General features: G+C 42.4%; 1 protein-coding gene across 2 annotated transcripts in view; it reads left to right on the forward strand.

The window, feature by feature from the left end:
* Positions 1-23,411, forward strand: part of Dnaaf9 (dynein axonemal assembly factor 9) — a 140,406-nt gene that overhangs the window by 66,180 nt on the left and 50,815 nt on the right. For both annotated transcript variants that reach the window (XM_087911193.1, XM_087911194.1), the window contains exons 19-20: positions 4,214-4,264; positions 5,618-5,705. In XM_087911193.1, the coding sequence (XP_087767319.1) occupies positions 4,214-4,264; positions 5,618-5,705 (139 nt within the window). The remainder of the gene's footprint in view (positions 1-4,213; positions 4,265-5,617; positions 5,706-23,411) is intronic.

Genomic DNA, 23,411 nt, shown 5'->3' on the forward strand with positions numbered 1-23,411 from the left:
AAAAGAAAGTTCATAGCACTAAACACCTACCTAAAGAAGCTGGAAAAATCCCACACTGGTGAATTAACAGAATATTTGAAAACTTTAGATCAAAAAGATGCAAACTCACCTAAGAGAACTAGATGGCAGGAGATAATCAAATTGAGAACTGAAATCAACAAAATAGAAACAAAGAAAACAATACAAAGAATCAATGAGACAAAGAGATGGTTCTTCGAGAAAAATCAACAAAATAGACAAACCTTTATCCAAACTAACCAAAAGGCAAAGAGAGAATATCCAAATTAACAAAATCAGAAATGAAAAGGGGACATAACAACAGACACGGAGGAAATACAGAGAATCATCAGGTCATATTTTGAAAACCTGTACTTCACAAAATTGGAAAACTTAAAGGAAATGGACAAATTTCTGGATAAATATCACTTACCAAAATTAAATCAAGACCAGATAAGCAAATTAAACAGACCTATAACTGCTGCAGTAGAAACAGTCATCAAAAGTCACCCAACCAATAAAAGCCCAGGACCAGATGGTTTCAGCTCAGAATTCTATAAGACTTTCAAAGAAGAACTAATACCAATACTCCTCAAATTATTCCACACAATAGAAACAGAAGGAGCATTGCAAACTTTTTTTTTTGAGGCTACAATTACCCTGATACCCAAACCACAGAAGGACATTACTAAGAAAGAATTACAGACCAATCTCACTCATGAACATTGATGCCAAAATACTAAATAAAATACTGGCAAATCGAATCCAAGAACACATCAGAACTATCATCCATCATGATCAAGTCAGCTTCATCTTACAGATGCAGGGATGGTTCAACACACAAAAATCTGTCAGTGTAATCCACCATATAAACAAGCTGAAAAATAAAAACCACATGATCATCTCATTAGATGTCGAAAAAGCTTTTGACAAAATACTACAACTCTTCATGATAAAGGTCTTAGAGAGAGCAGGGATATAAGGAACATACCTAAACATAATTAAGGCAATATACAGCAAACCAATAGCCAACATCAAACTAAATGGAGAAAAACTCCCAGAGATTCCACTGAAATCAGAAACAAGACAAGATTGTCCACTCTCTCCATATCTATTCAGTATAGTTCTTGGGGTCCTAGCTAGAGCAATAAGACACCAAAAGGAAATCAAGAGGATACAAGTTAGAAAAGAAGTCAAACTCTCACTGTTTGCTTATGATATGATAGTTTACGTAAGTGATCCCAAAAATTCTCCCAAGGAACTTCTACAACTCATAAACAATTTGAGCAATGTAGCAGCATACAAGATTAACTCAAAAAGAATAAAAACAGTAGCGCTCCTGTACACAGATGATAAAAGAGCTGGGGAAGAAATCAGAGAATCAACACCTTTCACAATAGCCACAAATAGCATAAAATATCTCAGAGTAACTCTAACCAAACAGGTAGAAGACTTGTATGACTAGAACTTTAAATCTTTGAAGAAATTGAAGAAGACACCAGAAAGGGAAAGATCTTCCTTGCTCTTGGGTAGGCAGAATTAACCATTGTAAAAATGGCAATCTTACCAAAAGCAATCTACATATTCAATGCAATACCCATGAAAATCCCAGCAAAATTCTTCAAAGACCTTGAAAGAACGGTACTCAACTTCATGTGGAAAAGCAAAAGACACAGGATAGCCAAAACAATCCTGTACAATAAAAGAACCTCTGGAAGCATCACAATCCCTGACTTCAAACTCTACTACAGAGCTACAGTACTGAACACAGCCTGGTATTGGCATAAGAACAGACAGGAAGACCAATGGAACCAAATAGAAGACCTGGATATCAATGCACACATCTTTGAACACCTGATATTTGACAAAGAAGCAAAAAATATCAAGTGGAAAAAGAAAGCATATTTAACAAGTGGTGCTGGCATAACTGGATATTAACATGTAGAAGAATGAAAATAGACCCATATCTATCACCATACACAAAACTCAAGTCCAAATGGATCCAAGACCTCAACATAAAGCCGGCCACACTAAACCTTGTAGAAGAGAAAGTGGGAAGTACACTTGAACACATTGGCCCAGGGAACCACTTCCTAAATACAACCCCAGCAGCACAGACACTGAGAGAAACAATTAATAAATGGGACCTTCTGAAACTAAAAAGCTTCTGTAAAGCAAAGGACATGGTCAACAAGACAGAATGGCAGCCTACAGAATGGGAAAAGATCTTCACTAACCTCACATCAGACAGAGGTACAAAAACTCAAGAAATTGGACACCAAAAGATCACATAATCCAATTTACAAAAAGTGGAGTACAGACCTAAACAGAGAACTCTCAACAGAGGAATCTAAAATGGCTGAAAGACACTTAAAGGAAATGTTCAACATCCTTAGTCATGAGAGAAATGCAAATCAAAACAACTCAGAGATTCCATCTTAGACCTGTAAGAATGGTCAAGATCAAAAACACTGATGACAACTTATGCTGGAGAGGTTATGGGGAAAAGGGAACACTTCTGCATTGCTTGTGGGAATGCAAGCTGGTACAACCCCTTTGGATGTCAGTGTGGCGATTTCTCAGAAAATTAGGAAACAACCTTCCTCAAGACCCAGTAATACCACTTTTGGGTATATATCCAAAGGACACTCAATCATGCCACAAGGACATGTGCTCAACAATGTTCATAGCAACTTTGTCATAGCCAGAACCTGGAAACAACCTAAATGCCCCTTGATCAAAGAATGGATAAGGAAAATGTGTTACATTTAGACAATGGAGTACTACACAGCAGAAAAAAAAAACAACATCTTGAATTTTGTAGGAAAATGGATGAAGGTAGGAAATGTTTTGAGTGAGATAACCCAGACACAGAAAGACAATTATCACATGTACTCAGTCATAGGTGATTTTTAAACATAAAGCAAAGAAAGCCAGCCTACAAATCACAATCCCAGAGAACTTCGAAACCAATGCAGACACTAAGAGAGACTTACATAGATATAATCTACATGAGAAGTAAAAAGTATAAAAAGACAAGATCTCCTGATTAAGTTGGGAGCATGGGGACCTTGGGGGAGGGTTGACAGGGGGAAGGGAGTAGCAAGGAGGGGAGCAGAGAAAAATGTAGGGCTCAGTAAATATCAATTTAAAAAAATTAGCACAACTGACCTTGTTAAAAAAAAAAAAGGGAACCTACAGTCTTTGTTTCACTGCAGGTCCCTTTGTAAGGAAAGGGCCAGGGTGAAGGGAAGTCTGTTTGCCGAGGGCACTGACTCTTCTTTTCTTGTTTGTTTGTTTTTTCAAGACAGGGTTTCTTTGTGTTACCCTGACTATCCTGGAACTCACTCTGACTGGCCTCAAATTCATAGAGATCCCCCTGCCTCTGTCCCCCTAAATCCTGGGATTAAAGGCGTGCGCTAGCGCCTGACCATATAACTCTTACTTAGTGTAAGATTTACATACAGTTTGCTTCCACTAATTAAATCTAAGTCATTTGAAACAAAAAACACACACACACAGTCACATAGTGTGCATACCATGAACAGGCATGGTAGTACATACTTGTAAGTCCAGCCCTGAAGGCTGGAGCCAGAGGACTTCAGGCTTGCGGCTCACCAAGGTTATATAGCATTACATAGTGAATTTTAGAGTAGCCTGAACTGAGTAAGGCTACTTTAAAAGATGGTGTCTTAGTACCTATTTTTTAATCTGTTTTTGTATTTCTGATGTAGTTGGGGGAGAACAAAAAGTCATATTCTAACATATGTTTAAGTAAGGAACACTGTGGCCAGGCATGGTGGCACACACCTTTAATTCTCGCACTTAGTAGACAGAGGCAGGTGAGTTTGAGGCCAACCTGATCTACATAGCAGTTACAGGCCAGCTGGGGCTACTTAGAAAGATCCTGCCTTTTAGTATTCTCTGGAAGTACTTCAGTGTGTTCCCATTCATCGCAAAGTGGGTTTCCTCCTAGTGTGAAATATAAGTGGAGATTATGCATTCTCCATGTATCTGAGCTCATTAGCTGTGCCTGAGGTCCTCGCCGGAAAACCCACCTCGGCCTAGTGCTTGAGCTCTGATGGCCAGCAATGTCTTTGTCAGTGTGTCAGGGCCTGAGAGGATTCGATGTCACAGACGAACTACCTAGGGAGAAACAACAAGATTCTGTCCTTGAAGCACTAAATTGAAAATTCTTCATTTCCATTGAATACAGGTAGAAGATAATGAAATAAAATTGTCTGAGAAAACCCTGCAAGCAACACGGGTAAGCAGCATTTTTGTTCTCAGTGATAACATCATCATTAACATGAGATGGGGGCTAGAGAGACGACTCAGCAGTTAAGATCTCTTGCTGCTCCTGTAGGGAACCTGGGTTAGGTTCCCAGCACCCACATGGTGGCTCCTAACTGTTCATTGCTTTAGTTCCATGGGATTCTGTGCCCTCTTCTGACCTCCCTGGGTACCACATACACATGTGGTGCACATACATGCAGGCAGAGTACTTATACACATAAAATAAATATTTTTGTATTATAGTCCAAATATAAGCAGGTTGTAATGATAAAATATTTAACTTTGGGGCTGGAGTGATGGCTCAGCAGTTAAGGGTACTTGCAGCTCTTCAGAAGACGCAAGGTCTATTCCTCACACCAACATAGTGGCTCACAAACATTTGTATCTCTACTCACAGGGGATCCTATGGCCTTCAAGGACACCAAGCACACTTATAGTACGTAAATGTACATGGTAGACACAATACCCATGCCCATAAAATACATATATAATTTTTTAAAATACCTTAACTCTTAGGAAAAAAGTTTGTACTTTTTGTCTTCAATACCTGTTAGCATTTTACACTTCCTGTTAGGCCTCTGATGGAAGAAAGTGAAAGAGATTCCACCTAGAATTTTTAATGTTTTAAAAAAAAATCTCCCTGTACAATTTTTAAGTCACCACTAGGGACCAAATCCAAAGCCTTGAGCATTCTAGACAAGAACTCTCTACCATAGAGCTGTCTGTCTCCCCATCCTGTTTTAAGCACTATTAAAAGCAGTTTCCATGGGCTAGGTGGTGGTGGCACATGCCTTTAATCCTAGGACTCAGGAGACAGAGGCAGGCGGATCTCTTAGTTTGAGGTTAACCTGATCTATAAGAGCTACTTCTAGGACAGCTAGTAATGTAACACAGCGAAACCCCTGCCTCAAAAAAAAAAAAAAGGAGGTTCCAAATTGACCTACCCAGAAGCTGAGATGGCAAAAGAGAAGGTGACTTTTTTTCACAGACATCGGTCCACTGGAAAAAGACCACCCCAAAGAGAGTACGAAGCCAGGTATCATAGGCCGTCCACACCTATAGTCCCTACAGTCAGTAAGTTCAGGCAGGAGGATCACTGCAAGTTCCAAGCCATCCTGGCTACAGTGAGACTTTGTCACAAAAACCAAAGCTCACAATGTTGATAATACACCAAACGAACCAGATTATGTCAAAGCACATGGTATCTGTTTGTTACAGTCAAATTGGACTCACCTTTTTATACTGACAAAATGAATAAGAGTTTTTGATTCTGTGAGTTTTTATGCTGTAAATCACCAGCTTTTTGTTGCTAATGTTTTTAAAGGGGGACGAGTGTTTCTTGGGCACATTGCTAACAGGAGGAAAAGGAGCCTATCTTTATTCCAGCAGTCCGCAGTCTGGGCCTGAGGAAGGTAAGCAGCTGTGATTGTGTTCTTGGCTGTATCTGAGTCCCTTGTTTGCAAGTGTTAGCACAGTGTTGTAGCTAATAATACACCTGCTCTCTGAAAAGACATGCTGGCAGAGAAGGGTTCTCCTGAGCTGTTTTCCTTTGGCTCAGCTACTTGAGGAAACTGGTGCTGGCTTCGTGAGCATGGGTCTGTACCAGAACTGCATGTGGTCTCCCTTCTTCTGCCATTGTTTTGTCCTCAGGATGGGCCAGAGTGGCAGCACTTCCAGCAAGAAGCCATCGACCTACACAGTTTTCTCCTGTGTAACAAACTTACTGATTTCATGTTTTAAAACAACACCTTGATGGGCTGTGGTGGTGCATGCCTTTAATGCCTTTAATGCCAGCACTTGGGAAGCTAAGGCAGGTGATTCTCTTGTGAGTTTGAGGCCAGCCTGTTCTACAAAGTGAGTTCCAGGACAGCCAAAGGTACACAGGGAAACCCTGTCTCAGAAAACAAAATACCTCATTATTAACTCCAAGTTTTGCAAGTCAAAACCCTAGGTGAACAGGGCCTGGTGGCACATGAGTAACTCCAGTATTGGGGGTGGGGGCAGAGGCAGAAGTTCCGATTGTGTGCTAAAGGCAGCCTGTACAACACAAGGAGTTTGATGCCATACAGGTCTGTTAATCAGATAGTCTTGACGAGAACAGGCAGGCATGTGTAGATAAAAAGGTCTAATGAGACCTAAATCAAAGATCAGTCAAACCTGACTCTTCACTCTAGCGGCTATGGGGGAAGAGTCGAAGTTGTTGATCCACCACTTCCCTTTGTTTACAGGACTGAAGCCCATTTTATGCCTCCTGCTAGATAGAGACTAGTCTCAGACCTCCCTTAGCCTGAGCAACAAGTGAGGCCATCGCCTCTATGTCGGCTCTCACATCAGTCTGCCTCTGGCATCTGTGACGCACACCATTTCCTTATACATGATACGGTCACACCCTTGCAAGCATCACATCCCTTTATGGCAGCTGTTAAAATCTCAAATATCATGGGCTCAGATATTCCAAATCCCATCATCATGATTATCTCCAAGGACTGGGAGGATGGCTTCGTAGTTAAGACTGCTTTGCTGCTCTTACAGAGGACCCAAGTTCAATTCTCAGTACCCATGTCAGACTACTCACAACCCCTTATAACTCTAGAGAAATCCAATACCTTTGGCCTCCAAGGGCTCCTGTGCTCAAGGGCACATACTGACATGTAGACATAAACACACATAACTAAAAATAAATCTTTTTTAAAAAATGAAATGAATCCTTAGCCAGGTGGTTGCAGCACATACCTTTAATCTCCGGGAGCAGAAACTGGTGGATCTCTGAGTTTGAAGCCATCCTGGTCTACTGAGGGAGTTCCAGGACAGCCAGGACTACACAGAGAAACCCTATATTGAAAGAAAGAAAGAGAGAGAGACCTTTTCTCTCTTTTTTCCTTCCCCCCCCCCTTTTTTTGTGACAGGGTTTCTCTGTATAACAGCCCTGGCTTTCCTGGAACTTATTTTCTATACCAGGCTGGTCTCGAACTCACAGAGATTCGCCTGTCCCTTCCTCCTAAGTGCTGGGATTAAAGGTGTGTGCCATCACTGGCAGGCCAAAAATCTTGTTTTTTAAAAACAGATCATCTCTAGCCATGTCCAGCCTGTGGTTCTTGGGGCATCTGTGACACAGGATAGCTGGGAATATAGCCCAACACAGAATCATGAAGTTAGTGCAAACATTGAGACTTTCTTTTTTTGCAAATTTTATGGGATTTAGGGGACTTGCTTATTTGGTTCTCAAGTATGACCTTTGTAGACAGCAGTTGTTTTTGCAGTGTTAAAAGGCTGGACACACCTGAACCTTATATGGATAAGGCTCAAGACAGTAATCAAGTACAGGTCTGAAATGGAGTTTTCTCTTTGTGGACTTATGAAACTGAAGAACTAACTACTTGTTCCTCACTCTCCCAGTAGACCAGACAGAACTAGCATGGGATAACCCTACAACTTCAGGTTCAAAAGGGGGAGGGTTGATAAGGGAAATGAGGTCACCAGCTTAAAGCAACTTTAAAATCAATTTCAGTAAGCTGGAGAGATAGATAGATGGCCCAGAGGTTAAGAACACTGGCTGCTCTTCCAGAGGTCCTAAGTTCAATTCCCAGCAACCACATGGTGCCTCACAGCCATCTATAATGAGATCTGATGCCCTCTTCTGGCATGCAGGCAATCATGCAGGCAGAACATTGTATACATATAAACAAATACATACATACATGCAAACAGAACAATGTATACATAATAAATAAATAATTGAATGAGTAAGTAAATAAATAAAATCTTTTTTAAAAAGGTCTAGCTGGACAAGCAATACATGCAGGCAGAACACTGTATACATAATAAATAAATACATACATAAATAAAATCTTTTAAAAAAAAAAAAGATCCAGCTGGACAGCAAGCCTGAGTCTGGGGGTGCAGGCCTTTAATCTCTTTAATCAGCCATGGGAGATTGAGGCAAGAGGATCTCGGGTTCAAGACCAGCCCCTGGGCAGCTTAGTAAAACCTTGTCTCAAAATAAAAGTAAGGGAAGAGAAATGGCTCAGTGGCTAAAAGCACTGGCCACTCTTCCAGAGGACCTAGAAGCACCCACGTGGTAGATCTCAACTGTATGTAATTCCGGTTTCCAGGGATCTCATACCCTCTTTTGGCCTCCAGTGACACCCACTGCACACATATGGTGCACTTACATACATATACATAAAAGTAAAATCTTAAGAAAAAGGAAGTAAAAATAATTCTTGGATATAGCTCAGTGGCATAATGTTTGTATAACATGTTCTGAATTTGTTGCCTTGATTTAGTATCCAACACTGGGGTGTGGGTATTTAGTCAGGTGTTCAAATTTGATTCTTTGATTATTATCAAGGCCTGAGAACTGTTCCTCGTGGCTTTCAGGTCTGCCCTTTGAGCTGTTAGTTTGGGGTTTGAGGGTCTCCTGTCTCCTAGGGTGGTCTCAAACTAGCAGTCTTCCTACCTTTGCCTTCTTCCAAATGTTGGTAATACAGGTGTGTGCTCTTACACTCACATTGTATAGTATGCTTGTTGTTTTAATTAGAGGGTACTGGAGGTTGAACCCAAGGCCCTGTGAATGCTAGGCAAGCTTTATATCAGCTACTTCCCAAGCCCTGGGTCATTTTGTTTTGTTTAGGGGTCAAGGACTCACTCAGTATGTATTTATTCTTGACTCATCTGAACTCACTATGTAGACCATGTTGGCTTCAAATTCACAGACACCCACCTACCTCTGTGCCACTAGGTTTTTTGAAACAGTGGCTTACTTAGCCCAGACTAGCCTCATACTTGCTATGTAGCCCATAATGATTGAACTGTTGCCCGCCTGCATTTATTTCCCAAGAACTGAGATGTATGTGCCACCATGCTGTGAACCAAAGGCTTCATGTACGCTAGACAACCAGTCTTCCATCGGAGCTACATCACCAGACCCTGGCGTACTGTTTTAAAAGCAATGAAGAGGTGGCTGTGTGATGCCATCCTTGATCCATTTTTAATAGTCTTCTGGAATATGTGCCAAAATTAGTTCCTTTTCAGCAAAGGACCTTATTAGAAAACTGATTTTGTATTATATTGTGGTATCCAACAAGCTTTAATTTATCCAGCTCTGTGTAAGAATGAAGGTCACAACTAGACATTTCTGGGTCCGTATTAGTCACACTGTTTATGTTCTACACAACTCCAGTTCTTCTGTATGTTAGGCAAACACTCTACCACTGGGCCACTCCCCGGCCCAGTCACGCCATTTTCAGATCATAAACCTAAACTGGGTATGCTGGCACATGTTTGTAATCAGCACTAACTCTTGCTCCTAACACTTGGAAAATTGAGGTCAGAGGATCACCAATTCAAGGCCAGCCTTTTCGCATACTAAATTCAAAGCAAGTCTGGATAGCAAAGCCCCCTTCCAACCCTTCTTTCCCCCTAGAAAAGTTAAATTTCACATTAATCTAAGTTTAGACAGCTTGATGCTACAGAACAATCCTCTAGAAGCAGAAAATTTTAACAAGCAAGTCTGTTATTAAATATTTTACCATTTTAAAGTCAAGGGATTAACAGACCTTTAAATTTATGTCATTTAAGACCACCCACCCTTGTGGCACTATAAGTTGACCCTTCAAGCCTTACACATCCTAAGCAGGAACTCCTTCACAAAACTATATGCCCTGGTTGCTACAACTGCTATTTTGAGGGGGTGGGGTGGGGAGTTAAGACAGGGTTTCTCAATGGTAGTTTTGGAGCCTGTCCTGGAACTAACTTTTGTAGACCAGACTGGCCTGAAGTTCACACAGATCTGCCTGTCTCTGCCTCCCAAGTACTTTGATTAAAGGCATGTGCCACTACCGCCTGCTGAATTTTGTTTTGGTGCAGTGTCTCTCCTAGTTTCCCAGACTGTCCTTGAACACACTCTGGACAGATAGGCCTTGAACTTGAGACACTCCTACCTCCTCTGGAAATCAAAAGCAAGTGCTCCCTTGTCCTGCTAAAGCTCTCTTAAAGGGAGATGGTGCAAAATGCCTGGGGCTTTCTCAGGCTTCGGAGGGGGATTACAAGGATGAAAGGCCCTAATGTGAAGAGTTGTTAGTGTCTTAGAATCTGCCTCTAATTAATTGGAATATAATGAGTTTGAAATTGGTATGTTTTCATCCCTAACAGTATTTATCTTGAGCTCCTCAGCGTGATTGGTCAAATTCTGAGCTCTGTGTCAGTGAACACTTGCCTGTGGTTGTAGTACGGGCTGGCAGCAGCATCTGTAGGACAGTTCAGCTCTAGACAGCGGCTCAGCCTTCTGACTTTCCTCCCAAGTACTCAGGACTGAGAATAGCATTTCTTTCCATGAGCTGCCGGTCTTCTTCCCTTCCCCAGCACAGGGACTTTATTTACTATTATGAGACTTCTTGCTATTCTGCTTTCCCTTCTTCGTATCCTTCATGTGCCCTTGTCTTCTGGTCCTGCTGTCCTTGGCCAGGCAGGCTGCCCAGTACCTAATCCTTAAAAACTTGGTTTAGACTCAGATCTATATCCTTAAGCATGTTGTTTTAAACTTACCCCAAACAATATCACACTGTGTGCTGTCCTGGGGCTTGCTTTTGGGTTTGGTATTATGCTCCTAGAGTTTATCCCGGTTGTGTTTTGTTTGGGAGCAGCACACAGCGGTGCAGTGCGGATGGTAGAACTTGCTGTGAGGATGTGCTTGCCCAGAAGACTGCTAGTGCGTTCAAGGAGGCTGAGACAGGGGAAGTTTTTAAAGACAAAAATGAGGAAGGTTACATCAGATATTTTGAAGCCAGCTGTGGCACTGATGATTAATAACAAAACTGGGTGTCAGTTCCAGGACCAGCAGACAGTTGCTGGGCAGATTTCTGGAAGAAGTACTTTTTATTTAGAATCGCAGTGGACTCAGCACCAGTTCAGGTTCTGGCACTTTTCTGTGATAGCCACCACCAAGCAATCATGTGTAAAAGTTCATCCTTCTTAATTTCACATTGTTTACCTTTTGGGAGGATTGACATAAAGTGACTCAATTTAGATTCTCAAAATTTTCACTGATCATAGTTATAAGTATTCATATAATTCACTGATTTTCATAGCTCCAAAGTACCTTTATATGAAAATAAGACATTTATCATTTATTTATTTATTTATTTTGTATACAATATTCTGTCTGTGTTTATGTCTGCAGGCCAGAAGAGGGCACCAGACCTCATTACATGTGGTTGCCGGGAATTGAACTCAGGACCTTTGGAAGAGCAGGCAATGCTCTTAACCACTGAGCCATCTCTCCAGCCCGACATTTATCATTTTTATTTTATGTGTATAGATATTTTACCTACATGTATGTATGTCTGTGTACCATGAGAGGCTAGAAGAAAGTATCATGTGGGTGCTGGGAACTGAACTCGAGTCCTCTGAAAATGTTCCTAACCTCTGAGCCATCTTTCCAGCACCTCATTTTATTCTTGATGGTCATTTGTTTTGTTTATAGGTTTGTTTTGATTTTTACTCTTGCAGCAGTACAGTTATTAGCTTGTTGGGGCAGAGTGGGGAGCGGTGGTGGTGAGTGGCCCTGAAGTCACAGAGTATGCCCTCCTCCGCCTGGCCAAGTTCTGGGATTAAAGGTATAAACCACCATGACTGGACAGTTCTTAGAATTCTTACATGCCTCTTTTTAGTCATAGAAATCCCCACTTCCCTATAATTTGATCCAGATTAGCAGGTTGTGGGGACTAGGATGGTTGCCCACATGGCCTTCATCCAAGAGGCTAGACTGTTCTTAGAGGCTTGTACCAAGGTGTGCTTCACTGAGTAGGGTACAGTGTTCTGTTATTTGGGGTTAATATAGTGCTACGTTTTAAACAGATACAAATAACGAGAGATGTAGAGGACATGTAGAAATATATTTAAAACAGAATTGCATCCATGTGTTCACACCATTCATGTGTTGTTTCATACATGAAGTAGACAGGAAAATTACTTAGTGGCGCTAGCTGTCGCAGGCAGGGACTGAATGGAACAGCTTCCTCATGGATCCAGCTAGTTTCGTCAGTTCCTGCAGGATCAGCAGTAGTGATGGCAGAGACAGAAGTGAGAAAAGGAGTATTTACAGGCTTGGGGGTGGGGGAACTGCCCTGCCCAGCAAAAGAAAAAGCAGACGAAAGTGAGATGCTGGTGGGACAGAGCTTAGCATGGCTGGATAGAAACTTTTCCATCGCCTGTTTGCTCTTAGAAATTAGAAAACTCGGGCTGGAGAGATGGCTCAGTGGTTAAGAGCATCGCCTGCTCTTCCAAAGGTCCTGAGTTCAATTCCCAGCAACCACATGGTGGCTCACAACCATCTGTAATGAGGCCTGGTGCCCTCTTCTGGCCTGCAGGCATATACACAGACAGACAGAACACTGTATACATAATAAAAATAAATATATATATAAAAAAAAAGAAATTAGAAAACTCTGTGTTGGGGTCTGCCGGTGAGGCAGATAAGGTTAGGAATTTCTAAGCAAGGCTGTAAGCTTAGAGGTTTTAGGGTCTCTAAAAGATATCCTAGTGGGGAGGTTAGACAGATAATATTGGAAAGTTTATTTTTCATGGCCAAGGAGGTGAGAGAGAGACAAGACCCAAAGGTTAACTCTCTTCATACCTCTTTGAGACAGAGCAAGGATCGAGTGACATAGGTCAGGCCATCCTAAGGCTCGTCAACTCAGAGGATAGGGACCAGACAGGACCACTCTGAGTGGCCCGGAACTGGGACAGTGGTCTGAGACGAAATGAGGACAAAAGTCTGAGATGAGAAACGAGTTCCCAGTCCTCAGCTATGGGGAATTAGCAGAATGAATGTCAGCAAAAGCTGATTTGGAGAAGGTGACCTTACCATTTAGTCGGGAGCAGACACAGGAAGTTAGAAAGTGGCCCAGGTCCAGGGTCCCTGTGTGCTTCAGCCCGCCTGCCCACGGGTGGGAGAGAAACAGAGAGAGCCTGGCCAAGTCACACACCAATGTTATCATGGCTCAAGTAACCCTGGAAGATCCTTTGGAGGGTGGGACACGCAGCAGGTTAGAGACAGACAGATACTCCATGCAGAGAGAGCTTGGGTATAGTTTATTTACTGGTGGGGGTAGGGGGAGACTGAAGATGCCTCTTCAGAGGGAGCAGGAGAAGGGATGGAGTGGAGGCCAGAAATCAGCTTGCCTCAGCAGGAAGGGAGAGATGGGGAGTGGATGGGGCTTGTCTCTTAAAGGGACAGGGTACCCAGGTGACACAGCAGGCCAGCAGATTACAACAACCTTTACATAGCCTTTCCTAGAGGAAAGGGAGGCAGAGGCAGAGTGACTTTATGTTGAAGTTCCCTAAATTTATAAACTGATGACATGACCACTCCATTGTAGGATTAAGGTGTAAGTTTTTATTATAGATATGAGGGAACAGTCAAAGGCATCTTAGAAAAGTCCAGAGCAGAGAGAGAAAGAACTAGATTGAATATGGCCAGCAGACTGGATCATGGCAGGGCTATCTTTGACAGAGAGAATAGCAGGGGACAGAGAATAGAGAAAACTTAGAGAAGTGGGAGCAGAGCGAAGAGAACATAACAATAACAAGGCTCGCACCTTGTAAGGAGAATGAGCAGCTGGGGAGGGAAGCCCTCAGCTGAAGGGAGTTTGGAGAAGGGAGACTGCCAGGATGCTAGTGTGGACTTTGAAATATGTTCTGGGTACTTGTGATGCTGAGGGAGCCTGGAGGCCGGCATGGGCTTTGATGTGCTGGTAGGTGTCCCTTCTGCCAGAGTCCTTTTGGTAGAGGGAAAGCAGCTTCATAAGTTCCTGAGGAATGCTAGCTTTCAACTAACTACTGGAAATCTTCCTGTAGTCCAGGTGAGCTCATTTCCGTTTTTTCTTTGGACCTGACACTAAGTCTGAAGGTTTTTCTACTTGGATTGATCTATGAAAGCTGTGATAAGAGGTCAATTTAAAATATAGAGATATAAGCACCTGTCCAAATAACAATCTTAGGCTGAAATTCTTTTCTCACTGATCTGCAAGTAACTCTTATAAATCAAGTCTCTGTTCTATTTGTCCTTCAGAAAATACCACATCATCTTAAGTTAGATTTCTAATAAATTCTAAATTGGGCAGCTTAAATAATAATTCTTCTAGACAACTTGAGAAGCTAGAAAGTCCAAAAGCACAGTCCAGGCAGGTGGGTTGTTTTGAGGCTGCTTTTCTTGGCTCCGTATGACAAAATGACTTCTTATGTAAACAAACGGGTATTAAGGAAAAGTTAGTTCTCTGGATCTCATTCTCCTGGGGGTTTGGTTGTTGGTTGGTTTTGGATTTGCTTTTATTTTTTTATTTATTTATATTTTTTTTTTGTGTGTGTGTGTGACACGGTCTCACTATGTAGCCCTGGCCAACCTGAAACTCACTCTGTAGAGCACACTGGCCTTGAACTCACAGAGATTATACTGCCTCTACCTCACTGTTAGGATTGTTTTCTACTTATTTGGTCTTTATTTATGTCTGAATGTTTCAATATCTTGTCTTAAAGTTCTGACTAGCCATCATTTTCTCTCTCTTTTGGGGTTTTTGTTTTGTTTTGTTTTTTTGAGACACTGTTTCTCTGAAGCTTTGGAGCCTGTCCTGGAACTAGCTCTTGTTTGTAACATGAGGGCCGGCTTGTTGGGGTTTCTGTCCCACCCAGTACCCAACAGCCAGCAAGTCCCAAGGAAAATCAATCACACAGAGAACTCTATAAGTTATAAAGCTGATTGGCCCATTAGGTCAGGCTTCTTGTTAACTCTTATAACTTATGTTACCCCATTATCCTTATCTACTTTAGCACATGGCTCCATACCTTTCTCAGCTGGGCAAGTTACATGCTGCCTCTTCGGTGATCTGCGCAGGAGTGAAGGAATGGCTTCCTGCTTTCCAGGATACTCCTGTTCTCATTGCATCACCTCTACTTCCTGTCTGGTTTTCCCACCTATACTGCCTGCCTGGCCAATCAGCGTTTTATTAAAATATGATTGACAGAATACTGACAATTCTCCCACATCACTTGTAGACCAGGCTGGCCTCAAACTCACAGAGATCCGCTTGTCTCTGCCCTCCGCGTGCTGGGATTAAAGGCGTTCACCAACACCGCCCTGCCATCATTTTCTTGATCACTCTATTGCTAAGACTTTCCATAGAACTTTTTGTTTGAATTACTGAATGTTTGTTTGTTTGAGGCAGAGTTTCTCTGTGTAACAGCCTTGGCTCTCCTGGAATTCTCTTTGTAGACCAGGCTGGCCTCGAACTCACAGAGATTCACCTGCCTCTGTCTCTTGCATGCTGAAATTAAATACGTGCATTACCATGCTCAGTGAATTTTTCATTTTTTATTTGATTTTTTTTAGTATTTCCTTTAATTGAATTCCATGTTCATATACTGTATTGATTTTATTTCATTCAGCTGGGTTTTTTTAAATTTATTCAGTTCATTAGTTTCCACTTTGATTTCTTTGAACATATTTTTAATCAGCATTTCAGATTCTTTGACATTTCATTCAGTTTCTTCATTGCCAGGATTAGTAATTTTGGAGGGATCCTTAGGCCTTGGTTTTTCTGTTTCTTGTATTTTTGCATTGGTACTTGTACATCTGGTGTCTTGTTGGGTTTTTTTTTTTAACTGCTCAATTCTTTCACTGGAAATGTTTACGATATTCAAGGTAGTAGTGGGGGTAAGGTGCTCCTTTCCTCCGCTGGGTCAGTGTCTGGCTTACCAGGCTCGATCTCCAGTACTCCCCCGAGAGTAGAATACTGTCTCCAGAAGCAAACACTATCAAACACAGTAGACTTATTATGAAAATATAGCAATAATCAAATTAAAAAATCATCCCTTAAGTGCCAATTATGTTATGAATCAAAAAATACCAAAATTCATGTGTTAATCTCACTGGTCAAGACTAAGACCGCTGACACAATTTAAAGTCAAATCTGAAGCAAGATTTAATTAAATGCTGGCCAGGTGGATGGATTCTGGCCAGGTCCATCTCTAGATTTCCAGATGTCCCCAAATCAAGTTTTACAAGGACTTAAGAAGGAAAATCCGTAATTCATTGCATTTACCATTAGATCCAATCAGGAGCAAGCATGCATCCTGACCAATTTTTGGCCTGTGAACCTCCCACCCACATGTGATCAAGCACATCAGTGCAGATGGGTCAAACAAACTTGGGTTAGGAGAGTGAAAACTGGTGACTTGTTACCTCAAGCAAACAGTAGCCTGCAGCATTTCAGGAACTGTCTTTGGACTAGGGGCTGGCAGATCAGAGTCATGTTTGTTTCACGGATCTCTAAGACATTGGAATTAAAACTGAAATAGTAACTTTGGCTCTTACACGTGTGCACTGATATATTAGATGCTGCAGTTATAAGTACAGAAGCAAGAAAGTGGGGAAAGAGTAGTGATTCGTATTGGGTTGGTGAAGAGAAAGGAGAGAAACAAATAGAAAGGGGAGGTGGTAAGCTAAGTTAAGGCTAAAGGTGGAAGGAAAGGTAAAGAAATGCAGTCAGGTGTCCTAAAACAGCCCAACTCTTAGACGGCTGCAACACAGACTCCACAAACCAGGCCAGCCTACATCCTCTGAGAAAGTCTCGTAAAAGAGAAAAAATAGGGACAAGAGAAAGAAACAGAAAGAGGACTCACACAGAGCAGGCTGCTGAATTATCATTAGATATTGCATTAATGAAGGAATAAATGTGAAGGAAAGACAGCTGGATGGGCCTGCTTGCTGTGTTCAGGATTCAGACTCTTACAGTTCCTTCCCCAATTCCTGGGTGTCTGTCACAGCCCTGAGAGTGTCCAATTAGAGCTGGGTTTTGGGTTCTCAGAGTGGCTCTGGGAGATAAAGCTGCAGTTGCTGACCCAGTCAGTGGAGGGTCCTTCCCAAGTCATGCCTCTGGATGGTGTTTCAGGAGTCTGGTTGTGAACACTGACCGTGAGCCTGGAAGCTCCTCACAAGGTCTTAGATGCTGATTTGGTCTTTACCAGTTTGGTCGCAGATGTTGACCTCAGTGGTCCTCCCTGACCATTCCTCCCTGATGTTCAGGGCTTTCGGAGCCTGAGTCTTTGTTGCCCTGCATGCTTTGACTCTGAACAAGATTCTCCCTTCCTGAGCACTGTACAGTTTTGGTTAAGGTTTCTTCCCCATATTCTTTGCATATTCTCTTGGTCAGATTTTATCATATATTCCCATGACCTTTGCTCTAAATGTCAAAAAGTGTGCACCACAGGAATTGCAAGGTTGCCATGGCACTGACTCAGCAGATCTGATACTGGGGAGAGTGCTTCTTCCTTCCATGCCGTCTCCATTCGCCTCTGCCTGGCTCCCCTCTTTCTGCTCTTTAAAGTCTCCTACTGTACAGGGATGTGAATTTCCTAAGCCTCTCTGGTTCTGACCATCTGATGAGGTATTCCCAGTCACTTCCTCTCCTACTTTATAAAACGGACTGGAGAGATGATTCTGGAGAGCACCAGCTGCTCTTCCAGAAGACCCAGGTTCTATTCCCAACACAGCCACCTTAACTCTAGTCTCAGGTGATTGTATGCCTTTCTCGGGCAATGCGTACATTTGGTACACATACATTCAGGCAAAACACCCATACATATAAAGTAATAAGTAATAATAATAAGATAAAAATAGAGTTATCCAGGTCTCCACCCACCTCTGAGAGCTGTTAGGTAGTTTCTCCTGGAGATTCTCATGCTGCTGCCGCCTGCTTTCTACCCTCTTAGAAGCACTTAATGTTCCTGAGAGGAAATCTACTATTCTGGGATCTGTTTCCCTCTGGCTATTTTAAAGATTTTCTTTTTATCACTGACTCATAAGTAGTTTTATTTTGTTTTGTTCTCTGGGGGTACAGGAGATCAGACTGCACACTGCACAAATGTTGTCCCACTCCACTACAAACAGTGTGATTTTGATGTGACATCTCTGGGCTTCTTCATGGTTTCCCCTTGGAGTTGTTTACTTTTTGGATCAATAGGTTTTCTACAAAGCATAATTTGGAAACATTTCTGTCATTCCTTTTTCTTTGAGTTAGAGGTTGAGACAAGGTCTTCCTATATTGCTCAGGATAATCTCAACTTGCTGCCCTGACTTGGCCTCCAGGTGAGCGCCACTGCTGATCTTTTTCCTTCAGTGACACAGCACTGGGCTCATTGACGTAATGCCATTCCCTGTTGCTCTGTGAAGTTATTTTTAATATTTTCTCTTATTTCATTTATTTTTGAGGCAGAGCCTCTTTCTTTGGCACAGGTTTCAGCATAGAACTCGTTGTGCAGCAGGGTTGGCCTCCAGCTGTTGCTGATCTTCCTACTGTAGCCTCTCAGGCCCCAGGTTCCTAGTGTAAGCTACCACACCCGGCTGTTAAGCCTTTGTTGACCTCAGATTTGACACAGTCCTCTTGATGATTGGGTTTAGGCATGTGCACCAGCTGTTGACTGTTTCTGTCCTGCCCGGTTTCCACAGTCATTACGTCCCAAAGAAATCACAGAGGTCTACATTAATTATAAACTGATTGGCCTAGTATCTCAGGCTTCTTATTAACTCATATAACTTATATTAGCCCATAATTTTTGCTTGTGTTAGCCATGTGGCTTGATACCTTTTTTGACAAGGCAGTCACATCTTGTTTGCTCTATGTCTGGCTTTCTGTCTGTTTGGGTGACAACTGCAGACTAAAACTTCCCTCTTCCCAGAATTCTTGTCACCCTGCCTCTACTTCCTGCCTGGCTACTGGCCAATCAGCGTTTATTTAAAATACAAGTGACAGGGAACAGACCATTGTCCCTCAACACAGAGTTTACAGTACCTGTTTCTATGTCTGTCCATTTTTCCATGTCATGTATTGTTTCTAGAACCCTCTGTGTTCTAGCCAGGTGTAATTGAGCATGCTTTAATTGCAGCACTCTGGAGGCAGATGGAGGCTGTGAGTTTGAGGCCAGCCTGGTTTACAAAGAGAGTTCCAGGACAGCTAAGACTACACAGAGAAACCCTGTCTTGAAGGAAAAAAAAGAACTTTCTACTCTCTCTGCTCTATCATCATCAAAAAAAAAGTGTGGAAGTGGTAGCACACTTGCATAAAACTCCTGTACCGCAATTAGGTCCTGTACTTGAAATCATTTCTAGATTATTTAGTGCCATGTAAATGTTATGTAAATAACCATTAGGGTGTATTGATTAGAAAGTAATGACCAGAAAAGTTGTCTGTGGGTATTAAGAACAGATGTGACCCCTACAGGTGCAACCACTCAGTGTCTGTCCTTCCCAGTAGCACAGCCTTTGTTTTGAAAGCTATTCTTCACCTGAACTAGTTTGTGGACCCCAGAGGTGTGTACTCTGACATCTTTTTCTTATGCCTTACATAATGCCACTAATCTTATCTGGTATGTATTTCTGTATTTTTCATTTCTAAAGGTTTGTTTTGAATCTTTTTTAAATTATCCTTCATATGCCAAGCAAATGTAGTTCCTCCAGATTCTTGAACATAGAGAATATGATTATAATCATTGACTTGAGCCCCAAGTCAATCATTATAATCATTGACATTGAGGCCCCAAATGTAATGGGTTGTCCTGTCCCTTAAAGAGACTAGCTCCGCCTACTCCCCTCCCCAGTCTGATGAGGCAAGCAAATCTTCCTTCTGCTTAGAGCCTGAGTTCCTTTCCATCTCTCTCCCAAAGAAGCAGCTTCTGCCTCTCTCCCTTCTCCCCTTCCCCCCAACCTGTTTCTCTTTCTCTCTGCCTCTCTATTTTTCTCCCTTCTCCTCTTTCCTTCCCTTCCATAACCTACTAAATAAATATCCAACCTCACTCTGCATGGCGTGTGCCTATTCGTCTCTGTCTCTCACCCACCATGTGGCTCCCTGCCTGGGACTCACTGCCCTCGTGGCCTGCAGGACCCTCAGGGAACTCGCCGTTTTATTTTAACCTTAACACCAAAGACCCTGCCTCTGTGGGGTTGTTGTTGCAGCTCAGCTGTCATTCAGTTGTCTCTTTCCTTACCCTTCCATCTGATTCTTTGGTTTAGGGGTTTTGTTTTGTTTTGTTTTTTGAGACAGGGATTCTCTTTATAGCCCTGGCTGACTCGGTACTCACTTCTCTAGACCAGGCTGGCCTAGAACTCACAGGAGATTCCCCTGCCTCTGTTTCCTGAGTGCTGGAATTGAAGGTGTGCACCGCCACACCTGATGTCTAAATCTTACTTTTAAGCTTCATTCATTAGACAGGAATTTTGCCTTACCTGAGTTGGAATCCTTCTTAGTACTCAATATTCCTGTAAAGTAATTGTTATGCCCAGATCATGGGGACCACCAGATCACCACCACGGAGAGCGAATGCCATATGTAAAAGCAAAGAGCCTTTACTCAAGATCGAGCTTGGACCCTCCAACTGCCCAACACAGCGGTTGAGAACAGAGTGCCCAGCCCAGTTGGGGTAGGGTTTTTTATTATAGTAGAGTTTGAGGGTGAGGAGGTTTCCAGGGTCCAGAACCCTGACTGATAATTGTTTAGGGATATCCTGGCAGAAAGGGAATAGGTGAGTCCTGGACTCAGGGGCATCTGGTGATCTTGTCTAATGGTTGGAATGTTAGATACTGCCCTTTAGATGCTGGCCCTCCCTGGGTGGTGTCAACTTAGGGCTTTTCCTGGAACCTAGTGCAGCCTGCACCCTGAGAAACATAGGCCTAATTTTTAGCTGGTCTCTATCAAGCCTGCTATGGCAGCTGTGCTACCTGGGCCCCATATGTGTGGCCAGGCTGCTCTGGGCCCCACAGTAATGAAATTTCTTCTGTGGCTGGTAGCATCAGATAGAATTTCCAGCATAAGGGGTCTGTGTGAATGTTTGTTTTACATATGAATATCCAGTTTTTACTGCAGCGTTTGTTGAAAAAACCTTCTTTTCTCCTTTGAATTGTCTTTGTTGAAAATCAACTGACCATGTATGTTCAGGGTTATTATTTCCTAACAGGCCATGCTAAATGGTTGCTTCTCACTCCTTCATTCTCCCTATAGCAATTAGACTTGATGGTGCTTTGTTTTGTTTTGTTTCCTTCAGGAGAATTGTTCAGCAGTGAGGAGCAGAGGCACAGGTCACACACGTGGGACAGCGAAAGTGATAAGACAGTCTAGGAAATGAAAATCTGCCTTATTCTGAACCCTGTTCCTTTCTCTTATGTTCACATGAAGCTGCTGACAGACACTTTAAAAAAAAAAAAAGAAAGGGGGCTGCAGAGATGGCCCAGCAGTTAAGAGCACTGGCTGATCTTATGGGAAAGAGGATGTGTATTCACGGGTAGACTGAAGCCAGGACAGCTCCTGAAAGGCCTCAGTTCCATGTCCAGTTTGCATTCTCATTTTGTACTCTAAAACCACAAGATGGGGTGAGCAAGCAAGAGACATTTTACAGAAGTGGACGTAGTAGTCAGTTTTTGTTTTTGTTTTTGTTTTAACAAGATGTATATATTAGTTGACTGGTGTAAGCTTTAAGCTTTTGTGGTCAAGTTGTTAAGGGCGGTGACCCATTGTTTCAGGTATTTCACCAGGTCAGTCTGTTCTAGGTAACAAATGAAGTCATGCTTGGAAATAAGTAGTACAAGTAATGCTTTAACCGAATCTCTAAATAAGTCAATAAATCAGTATCTGATAATTGGTCTTTTCTACTTTACAGTCTATTTAAGTCTTGAAAAGGAATTGGGTTCAGTTCCCAGCACCCATATAATGACTCACAATCATCTGTAACTCTAGTCCCAGAACATCCAACCCCCTCTTCTGGTTTTCACAGCCACTGCACACATGTGTTACACACGCATACATACAGGCAAACACTGTAATGAGTCCTAGCGAGAGGAAATGTGGAGGGAAGGAGTCGAGAGTCCCAGTGATGGGTGAGAGACAAATACGCCGTGCAGAGCAGACAGAACGTAAGTGGGGGGTGTTGTTGGGATAAAGGGAATGGGGTAAGGAAAAGGAGAGAGAAAGGTGCAGAGAAAGGAGAAGAGGAAGATAGGGGAGAGGTAGGTGGAATTTTGCCTTTTAAAGGGACAGGGAACTGACTGACATGCACTCAGGTATGACGCAGGGGTGACACACTCTGCCAGGTTCTCAAGGGGCAAGTCCAGGTTCTCCTGGATGATAACATTCCTCCCTTCTTTATTTATTAAAAAAAAAAAAAGATGAGGAATAAGGCATGGATGGCAGGTTAGGGAAATGAGGGCATTGAGCTCTCCGGACTACTTCCTGATAATCTGGGATCAACAAGCTGCATCAGAGTTCTTGAGAAGGATAAATTTTACCTGAGTTCATGATTTTAAATGGCAGGGATTTACTTGATTGGCTACCTAGACAGTCACCCCGGGGTCCTCCATGGTTGTTGAGGGCAGGTATTAGGGCAGCACCAATCGTCTGGCTGGCAGAGGTAGGCCTGCCAGGCCCCAGAAGATCCTACAGGCTTCTGTGGAGTAAGGACTCATGGGAGGATTTTACCTTTGTCTTAGGCAACTTGAGGCAGTTGGTTCCCCAGTGCCCTGTTGTCCATGGTCTAAAGAGAGCCTTAGCAGCAGTCGAGGTGAAAGGCTGGTTTGCTCAGTGACTAGTACTGCCACTTGTAACGCAAGTTCTTCTGTTCCCATCCATCTTCTTATGAGGAAATAGAGGTGCTCCCAGGAGCTGACCTGTATCTCTATTATGAAAGTCTTCTTAGTTAAACATTTTAAATGCCATAGTCTCTAGATCTCTGAGCCTCTGAGGAATGTCTATTGAGGACTGGGTATGTCTGAGTTATGACAAAAATCACACTAGCACAGGATCTGCCTGGAGAGCTGGGTCAAGTTGAGAGGTTGTGGAGAAATGATTTAAGGAGATACAATGAACAGAGCTCACTAAGACTATTTAAAGAGTTCATTGTGGTTCTTTACAACGTTTTTAAACAATACTTACATGTACATATACATGCATGTATATATATATATATACACACAGAGTTAAAGCTAGCTTACATTCACACATACAGTGTGAAATCTAAATAACATGCATGTACTAACATAAATTAAGCAGGGCTTGAGTAAATAAGAACCAGTGTGTGCT

The sequence above is a fragment of the Myodes glareolus genome, chromosome 10 (genome assembly GCF_982192425.1).
Source record: "Myodes glareolus chromosome 10, mMyoGla1.1, whole genome shotgun sequence".
Classification (NCBI taxonomy): Eukaryota; Metazoa; Chordata; class Mammalia; order Rodentia; family Cricetidae; genus Myodes; species Myodes glareolus.